Here is a 10,530-nt window from a genome sequence, read left to right as displayed (position 1 = left end):
TCCCAGAGGACTGGAGAAGGTTAAACATAGTACCTGTCTTTAAAAAGAGGAACAAAGAGGAGCCAGGAAATTATAGACCAGTCAACCAAACTTAAATACCTGGAAAGATGCTGAAACAAATTATTTATCAAATCATAAGCACCTAGACAATAAGAAGGTGATAAGATATAGGTAGCATGGATTTGTCATGAACAAACCTATAACCTAATTTTCTTCTTTAACAGGTGTATTGGCCCAGTGCAGTGGTCCCCAAACTTGTTCCGCCGCTTGTGCAGGGAAAGCCCCTGCTGGGCTGGGCCGGTTTGTTTACCTGCTGCGTTCACAGGTTTGGCCGATCGTGGCTCCCAGTGGCCGAGGTTCGCTGCTCCAGGCCAATGGGTGATGCCCCCATTGGCCTGGAGCAGCGAATCGCGGCCACTGGGAGCTGCGATCGGCCGAACCTGCAGATGCAGCGGACAAACCAGCCCGGCCCAGCAGGGGCTTTCCCTGCACAAGCAGTGGAACAAGTTTGGGAACCACTGGCCTACTGGATGAAGGGGGAAGCAGTAGACATGATATATCTTAATCTTAGTAAGGCTTTTGACACCATCCCACATTACCGTCTCCTAAGCCAACCAGGGAAATATAGTCTAGACGAAGTTATCATAAGGTGGGTGCACAACTGATTGAAAGTCTATAGTTCTACTGTCAAATTGGTATCTAGTGGGGTCCTGCTGGGGTCAGTCCTGGGTCCAATACTATCCAATATTCTCTATTAATGACTTGGATGATAGAGAATATGCTTGTCAAATTTGCAGATGATTCCAGCCTAGGAGGGGTTGCAAGCACTTTGGAGGACAGGATTAGAATTCAAAATGATTGACAAATTAAAGAATTGGTCTGAAATCAAGAAGATGAAATTCAATAAAGACAAGTGCAGAGTATTATACTTGGGGGGAGGGGGAAATCAAATGCTTAACTACAAAATGGGAATAACTGGCTAGGCGGTAGTACAGCTGAAAAGGATCTGGGGGTTACAGTGGATCACATTGAATATGAGTCAACAATGTGACGCAGCTGCAAAAAAAGACTAGTATCATTCTGGGGTCTATTAACAAGAATGTTATACATAAGACACAGGAGGTAATGGTCTTGCTCTACTTTAGTACTAGTTTACTCTAGGCTTGAAATTAGACAAAGGTTTCTAACTGTTAGAGGAGTAAAGGTCTGGAACAGCTTTCCAAGGGGAGCAGTGAGGGCAAAAAAAACTAACCGGTTTCAAGACTGAACATAAGAAGCTTAGGGAGGGGATGATGATGAAACTGCCTACAATGACATGTAGCCCATCTGTGACTCCTAGTAGCAAATATCCCCAACAGTCAGTGATAGGACACTAGATGGGGAGAGCTCTGAGTTACTAGAGAGAATTCTTTTCCAGCTGTCTGGCTGGAATGTTCAGGGTCCAACTGATCACCATATTTGGGGTCGGCAAGGAATTTCTCCCCAGGTCAGATTGGCAGAAACCCTGGGCTTTTTTGCCTTCCTCTGCAACATGGGACACAGCTCAATTGCAGGTCTAAACTAGTGTAAAGGATGGATTCTCTGTAACTTAAAGTCTTTAAATCATGATTTAAGGACTTCAGTAACTCAACCAGAGGTTAGGGGGGTAAATACTGGAGTGGGTGGGTGCGGTTCTGTGGCCTTTGGTGTGCAGGTCAGACTAGATGATCATGATTATTCTCTGATTTTAAATATCTCAACCATAAATGCATTAAGAATTGATTGTTGCATTCCATTCTAATTGTTTTTCTTACTTCAGTTTAATGAGCTGTGAGGGTATGCTTACTGAGTTTTCCCTTCCGTAAATTATGTTTTAATAACCCACCTAACTGCCTCCTTTTCCCCAAGCAGGTTCTCTTTTCAAAAGTACAGCATCACTGATTTCTTCCCTGCCCCTCAAAATTCAGCCCAGCTCTGTTGAATCTCCTGCCTATCATTTCTCTCAAATGAAGACAGTAAAAGGATGGAGGGAAATGAATAAGGCCTAAGAAATCTGAATAAGAAAATTTAATTGCAGTTGAAACAAGTCTGAAAGCTCTATTAATGTCACTTCAGCTGTCTTTTAAAATGTGGCCAAATCTGCCTGTAAAGCCGATTTATCATTTGATAAAAATAATTATTTGAGAGAAAAAAGAAAAAAATTATCAGCAGCTGAATTGAGGAACAATAGGTAGACAGAGGTCTTTTAAGGACAAATTTAATTGACTCAATTTTTTAATGGGGGTCTACAATAGATACTATATTGATAGGCGCATTAGAAATAGCAGGGATAGATTGCACTTTTCATTTTAAATTCTTGTCATTCTCATGCCATTTCATTTTTAGAACAAAAAACCTATTCCTTAAAAGTGTTATAATTATTGTGAGTGAATCTACTGCTTGTGAAAGGTGCTGGACTGAACGCCAGGGAGAAATACGCCTTCTCTTTGGCCACAGAACAGGTACAGCATGGAGTGCAAGCTTCTTACTGCTGTCCTGCCACCGTGTCCCACTCTGACTTGAAGAGGACGGTGTTTTCCAAGCTCAGCCATTCACTGGTATCTCATCCACAAAGGGCATGTGCGAGGGGGTGGGGGGTTTGCATGATGTAACGAGAGCAAGCTCCAACCTTAATCTTATTTCTCACAGTCTACCCTGTTGTTAGCCCGTAAGGTTCTTTGTGCAGGGAATCTCTTTGTTTCTAATTTAACATCAAACCACATCGCCAGTGCTCAGAAAAAAAAGTCTCAAGTGCTATGACCAACAGCTAGATTTGAACTAGGGTTCTAGAGGTGAAAAATGCTTTTTCCCAGTACTAACCCCTCAGGCCATCCACTTTCCCTCAGAAAATCTCTTTATTTTTAAACAGTGCCAAGATAGGGGAGACGCATGTGCAAATATACAAGGAAAAGTCTACAGCTCTCCTCTCCTCCCCTTGTGCCCGTTACAGGTGCTGAGCACAACATTGTGCTTATGGAGCAGAATGACTCTGTGGGACTAGTGCACTGATGGTGCTAGTCTCTAGCACTATCCAGAAGAACATGGGTGGTGAACCTACGGCCTGGCCCATTGCTTAATTTCATCTGGCCCACAGAGCAGGGTTGGGAGCTCACCCCGTTTCGCCCACCCACCCAACACTCCAGCCAGGGAGCAGGGTCCGGGGCTCACCCTGCTCCGCCCGGCGCTCCAGCAACCCCCCGCACCCCAACCCCACTCCCCTGCTGGAGTGCTGGGTGGGCAGAGCAGGGCAAGCCCCCAAGCCCCAACCATGTTCCCCGGCAGGAGCACTGGGTCGGAGCAGGTGGCTCCCATTTTTCCAGGGCCCCCCAATTGGCTGGGGCTCCTGGGCACATCGCCTTAGCCCAGTGGCTAAGCTGGCACTGGGAGGAGGGCAGCAGGCAAGCGAGCGGGCAGCCCAGTGGCGGCAGAGGAATGCTCAAAAAAGGAAGGCCTGCTGCTTGGGGAGCCAGGCCTGTTGCGGGGCGGTGGGATGGGAGCCGTTGCTGCTGGAGAGCGGTGTCCCCTCTCGGAGCTGGATGTGAGCTGGACGGAGCTGGATGCGAGCTCCAGGGGACCCCTGGCCAAAGGCTGGGTGGAGGGAGGGGGAAGACGGACCCAATTCCTCCTGCTCCACCTTCCCGCCCACCCACCCACCGAGCCAAAGTCAGGGCCTACCCAAGTGTACCGTCCTGGCTATGCCACTGGGCCACCCACCCTGGAGCATGGAGAGGACAGCCCCTCTCATTCCAGTTCTGGGGAGGAGCCCCCGTCGGGGATCCTGCAATCGGCTCTGGGCCCCCAGCAATGTACTGACAAACCAGGGGGAATTCAGAGAAGAGCCACATGACAGCATCAGGGATGGTAGGGCCGATTTATGACGAGAATCATATCACAGCGTCTGATTCAAAGACTGGGGTAGTCAACAGCATGGGCTTTGGACCAGACCCTTGCTTTTTACTTGTATGTGGCTCATGACTGATTTTTTCTGTGGATCAATGGCCCCTGATAGAAAAAAGGTTCCCCACTCCTTCAGCAGAAGTATCTTGGCAGACACCAGACCCTTTCCAGAAGCAGCACTAAACTTGCACTCACCAGAGCTGGGGGTGGGATTGTGCCTGAAGGACAGTGCACCTCAACACCATCCCTAAAACGAGGCTGTGACGAAATGCCACAATTAAGCCTAAAAATAACAAAGATAAAACATCTAATGTACATGTTCTATGCAATGTGGCAATCTTTAATGCTGTATTCTCTCCAACAAAATGATCCAGGCATCTATACGTTAATAATACAAATACAAATAGTTCCTAATGATTTTTAGAGATTTATGTCAGATAGACTATTCCCTTCCTGTATATCTAATCTTTATATTTGACATACAGAGCAGAACCATTTGGTATTCAGGAAAAACATCTTCAGAAATCTCTTCTCTGGCATTTGTTGTTCCTGTATATGAACAGATTTGGTCCTCCTGTCACTTAATATTGCTAAAATTTAAGAACAAAACCCACTTAGCATACATTAACCATTAATTAATAGAACCATTCATAGACCTTGCAACACTGTCTTTTTAAGGCTATGCAATTTGGATGAAAGGGTTTCCAATGCATTAAATACACTGGATCATCTTTGCATAGAGGAAAATTGTCTCTGGTATCAGGGATTTAAAATAATTGTAAATTGTACTATTGTACTCAAGAGTTTCTGAACTGCACTGTTTTAAGTCTTATAAATTCTGTTTTGACATATCTATTGGTTTGTTCTTATTAGATATTTACTGATTTCTAATAGACAAGATTAAATAATGTATTTTTACACATTTTGGCAGCTTTTTCTTCAACTAGATTAAATGAGGTCATTGTTTGGCCATATTTTTGTTTTCAATTCTAATGGCTCATAGAATCCTAAACCCAAAATTGCCCTAGGTAAAAGTACTGATCTAAAGGATTGTATTTAACACACAAAAAATCAATATTTTCTACAATATTTTTGTGTCTGTTGAGCAAGTTTTCAATATGTCATGCCTGAAGTCTATAGAGTGACTTAAGTTTTTATTGATAAAATGACATCTTACTTAAATAAGGTTCTGCATATTGTCTAGTCCTTTGTTCCAGTGATGGGATAACTTTTAAAAAGATTTACTTAGAGGTGGAAGGGAAAGCATTCTTCCTTTTTACAACTCATAAACAGCCTTAACATTTTAAAGATTCAGCTGAGATCTTCGGTTTTCCTGCTGTCTCTGAAAACACAGGATGAAAAATTGCTCATAAACAGCATTAAAATGTGTTTAAATGAGAAAGTATAAAATTATCTAATAGTATAACCATTAGTTAGGCTTTTTACTGAAAGGAGGACAGATGACACAACATCAAAAGAGCATCTAGATGTGAGGTTTCAGCATTATTTGTCACTACAAACAGACATAATACACAAATAAAGAACCTTTGATAACACCAATTTTCATCCCATGTTGCAGTCAGTGCAATCATCTTGGTTGCTCAGAAAGCCTAGAAGATGTATTTCATGTGCTTGATTCCATACGTTTTAAAGAAAACCATGATAATCAATGCCCAGAGTCCTAGAATAAAACCTCCTGGAGGATGCCAGTCTTTCTGTTTTGGTTTCTGTAAAATAAAAATGGTATCACTGTTAGTTCTTCGTGCTAAATACTTTTTGGATTTATCAACTGGAAAAAAATCTTTGCGCTAGGGCAAAATATTGACAAAATGCACATCCTTTACAAAGCTGATATCCAGCGCCAAACATCTATCCTTTTAATGAAGTTAAAAGTAACTGAGGTGAAGTGAGCTGACAGCCTGTCACTTCACCTGCATCTGGGAGTGACACTATAGCTATGAGTAAAACACCACTTTTGTTGTACACTATTTGCAGGTGCACATAACTTTCCAGAAGAAAAATCCCTCACACATTTGTTTGAAGTGAAATTTCTCATGATTGGGCTCAAGTGAACTGTGAAATTTTATGGGAAAATTTGGTAAAACTTTGTTGGGTATTAAAAATATACATTCTTAAGTGTGAAAGTTAAAGAAAAAAGAGGAGTTTGGTTTTTCATCATCAAAGAAATGATGGTCAGATGTTCCTTCTGTGCTGAGTTATTTAATGAATTAATAGTTATTTAAATATATACATAATTATTAATAGTTAATTGACTATAATACACAGTATGATTGATTTGAACACAGTAGTTTCCCTAAGGATTTGCACCTCAGGAAGCCCAAGACAAGCCCTGTGCTTGTCTGGTCCTCACCAGTACTCCTCCCTTGAACAATCCTTTTATCTGCAGACAAGTGAACTACATCCAGGACAGCCAGGCCCCTTCTCATACAAACCGAATGGTAAGATTCGTATCCCTTCTGCTCTTTGCTCAGCACCATGAAAATTTCATATCTTATATGGTCTGTGGTGGGAAATGAACTCTGCCAGGTAGAGACCCAGAGTGCCCAAAATCTGTCTAAGATCTGTATAATTCATGCTATGTACATGCAACATTTTGGCTGAGAATTTAAACATGCTGAAATCAGAGACAGCAGAGTTGCAATTCTTATGAGAAGCATAACTCAGTACCTCCTGAACACAGTAGTCATATAACACCATATACAGTAATGCAGAATCCTAGGTGTATGCAAGGGGTGGAATTGCTAAAAGAAAAATAAACACATGCTGCTAAACTAGAATTGCTAAAGAAATAGAGCATGTCTAAATAGCACAAATACTGTACTGAAGTTCTTGCTTAGTTTTTGTTCATTTTCTGAGGAGGGATTTGGCTTCTTGTTGTTAGAAAAGCCATCTGTCTTGCATAGAATATATACATTTTCTACCTAAAGCTTGCACCAGATTCTCCTTCTATACCATGAGCATTCAAAGGTGTTTTACTTTTGTAGCATGAAGTCAAATTAAAACAGTCATCTTACACTCAGATAACTTATTACAAATACAAAATATTCCACAGTTCCAATTTCTGCATGAAACTGGTTATGGGAAGCTTCCTGTTTCCCACTAAATGCACCAGGTGGCTGGGAACTTTAAAGCCATAGGTGCAGTTTGCAGCGTCTGTTCTTTCAAAACAGCTTTTCAATCAACAACAACAAAAGCCTTTGGATTTCTCTGCCTCCATTTTCTAAAGCTGGATAGATCTGGATAGTTTTGTTTTTTTTTAAATCAAGAGAAAATTTCTCGTTAAGTATAATATTTGTTATGCATAAACAAAAAATCAAATGGAAACTGGGGGGCCTAGGACACAAACCAGAAAAACAAGCCCATGAAATGTAATTGAATTTATTTGCCCTGCTGAGAGAATCAAGAAACTCAGATTATAATTTACATTAATAATAATAAAGCAGAAGATTTAAGACAAAGTAAATATATACACCGTTACATTTGCTAAGAAACTATCGTTAACTATAAAACGTATCTGCTGTTGATACCCCTTCATTGGTATTCACTACCACACATCTCCATGTAAATATATCAAGAAAATCAAGTCTAAATGTGTAAAGCTGCCAATGTACCTCAGTTCTGAGAATAACAGCTCCCAAACACTTCTCCACACAAAGGAACTTTCTTGTTTAAATTCTCCTAATTAACCCACAACTTCGTATGCATATTGCATTGCTCATTTCATCAATCTCTTTGTACTATCAATCTTTCTCTTCTTGGAGCTGAGACAAATCCTTACCACAAAGTGGCACCTGACCCTTCTAGACAAATGACTTCAATTTGCAGTCAGTGACACTAAAAGCCTCTCTTCTATTTTGTACAGAACACATAATTTAATTTCTTTAAAGAATTTATATGAATAAATATTTATAAGGTGACCTAGGAGTATGGGTTTACGTTTTGTCATGCCATATACTGAAGCTTTCCCCATGAAATTCCAAGAGAAAATGGAGTCTGGTACAGTAATGCTTTTACATTTGAATTCAAGGACACAAAATAATCTGTTCAAAGCCATGCAGCACAACTTTAAAATGTACTGGATATATTATTGATACAAAGACTAAAGCAACATAAAGGAAAGGGAGTAGTGAAGCTGCATGCTCAGTTATCTTAAACATAAATATATCTTGAGGAACAGGATTACAGATTTAGAGACTAAAAACTATATGTCAGTATTAAACCACTGCTATGTTCAAGTCCAAGAGGTGCCTCTGTTGCACACCTAAAACTGTCAGTAACGTTGCTGAGTACATAACATAATATATTATACATAAATATAATACATTATATTTAAATGTACCAACATTTTCAATTATGGTGTCACAAACATCCCACAACTACTGAACACAGAAAATGAGAGCACAGAAGATGAAACAGTTTTCTGAAACTCTCAAAACTTGTATGTAAGATTCCAAAAAAAAGTTTATGACTGGCTTAAAACAATATATTAGTGCTCTACTTTAAAACATTTACCTCCCTAAGATCCTGTTTATTGGGGTGAACTTCCAGCAAGCGTGATTCCAGTTTCCTTCCTTAGTGTCCCCCTTGCCAGTTCTGACACCACAGAGCTTTACCTGTGTCCCTGTTCCCATTCCCCCCCTTAGCAAAACATGATTCCAATTTCCCCACCCCCACTTCCTGATTGACTGCAGACTATATAGTAAAACTTGAGTTCTGCTTAGCTATACCTTAACCAATCATTTTCCTGAAATTTAACAAACCAATCCTAACATACTGTAACATGATTATTTCACCAATTATATCCCACCGCCTTAATTAGTTTCCACCCAGAAAAATTAATTATACAGCAGACAGAAACAATCACAGAACCAGACAGAGATTATACAGACAAACAATAGCAAAGTGGGATCTATAATGACAAAACAATACAGAAGTGAGGATTTCACAACTACATCTATAAAGACATAAGGGTTTCCCAGCTGTGTCTATTGATAAGTGAATTCTTACTGAACAGAAAACTATCGAACTAAACTTCCTTTTACATCCTCTAGGCTCTTCCCTTTCTCTGGAGGTGATAGATCAGATCACCTTTCTAACAGCCCCAGGTTGCCTTATTTCAGTGTGACTGGTTTGGAATGTGAGGATGTGACCATACGCTTCCCAGCTTATGGCTGCCTCTGCTGCTTAGCCAGAGATCTTAGCCTAAGAACAGGGCCTCAGACTGTCACAGTAAGAGAAGGCTCTTACACCAGCAGACAGTGATTTTGATTCTTTCTTTTATACCTCTATAACTAGCTAAGTAATAAGAATACACCTAAATTCTTAGAGTATAGGCCTTTACAGACTGGCCTGAATATCTATATCCTAACACAGGATCCCACTATGCTAGGTGCTGTACAAACAAAAACAGAAAGATAGTCCTTGCCCCAAGGAGCTTACAATCCCAATATAAGACAAGATACAACAGATGGATACAGACAGACGGATGGAGGAGTGCAAGGAAACAATACTGGGATGATTTTTAAAATAATTTAAATTTTGGTTTAATGTAATCAGGTACTTAGATGATGTTTTAGCATTTTAAATACAGTAATAATGATTTATTTAAAACCTCTTCTATTGCTTGATTTCCATTGCCCAAACATTATCAGGTGTGTGTTTTAAATCACTTTGACTTTAAAATTATTTTCTTTGTACTAAAGTTTTAAAAGTTAAAAAGGCAACCACAAAAAAAAAAAACAAAAAAAAAAAACCACCACCACCATGACAACACACACAAAATTCAAAGAGAAACAATGAAAAAACCCATATAGGCAAATGTTAGTCAAATCAAGTTCTGTTATAAGCACTTGCTTTATCCACTAATGCTTATTCATGAAACAAAACACATTATTATTCAGAGAAAGTGAGCATGCTCGTCAACTTGATGTATTTACATGGAGCCATATTTCACAGTCTATGTAAAAACACACAATGAGATAGCTTAAAAATTGCCTGAACATTCTTATAAGTAATCTTCATATGTACGGAAAGTACTAAGACAGAGACTAACAGGGCATAGCTTATAGACAAGAGGGTTGGCTTGGTTTTTTAAACACAGAACGTCAAGAATTTCAGAGGTGTAGGTAAGCAAAACAATTTTCAGATGTCAGTGATTAGAATAATTATTTGAATTTTACAGTAACTAACATTTTGGTCTAAGCATTTCTGTTTCTTTTCTGTCACAAACGCTGCTGTTTTTTCAGTGAAGTGGGAAGGTGGTTTTAGAAGATGTTTTCAGAATGCAAATAGGTGCACCGAGAGAAGGGGGCAAATTATAAAGTGCCCCACAGCTAGGGGCCAAATTTTAAATCTTTAAATCAAAACTGGATTTACGTTCTAGCTCAACCAGTAGTACTGAGCTTGCTGCAAGGATTACTGGGTGAAATTCTTTGGTCAGGCTAGAATATTGTAATGGTCCTTTCTGACCTTAAGAATATACTAAATCAAAGGGACTGCTTCAGGAGCAAAAGTTTCATATACCCATTTGTACCCACATAATGGGGGCATGTGTTTGTGTAATACCACTACTTATGTGCAAACGTACCTTTTTTT

The 10,530-nt window shown here is 40.0% G+C and overlaps 1 protein-coding gene across 2 annotated transcripts in view; it reads right to left on the bottom strand.

Moving 5' to 3' along the window:
• Positions 1-4,234: 4,234 nt before the first annotated feature.
• PIGK (phosphatidylinositol glycan anchor biosynthesis class K) overlaps positions 4,235-10,530 on the bottom strand; it is a 121,080-nt gene continuing 114,784 nt past the window's right edge. For both annotated transcript variants that reach the window (XM_048860648.1, XM_048860651.1), the window contains one exon: positions 4,235-5,642. In XM_048860648.1, the coding sequence (XP_048716605.1) occupies positions 5,526-5,642 (117 nt within the window). In that variant the 3' untranslated portion in view covers positions 4,235-5,525. The remainder of the gene's footprint in view (positions 5,643-10,530) is intronic.

Source organism: Caretta caretta, chromosome 8 (genome assembly GCF_965140235.1).
Source record: "Caretta caretta isolate rCarCar2 chromosome 8, rCarCar1.hap1, whole genome shotgun sequence".
NCBI classification, from domain to species: Eukaryota; Metazoa; Chordata; order Testudines; family Cheloniidae; genus Caretta; species Caretta caretta.
Note: the sequence above shows the minus strand (reverse complement) of the source record. Positions and strands in the feature narration are given on the sequence as shown.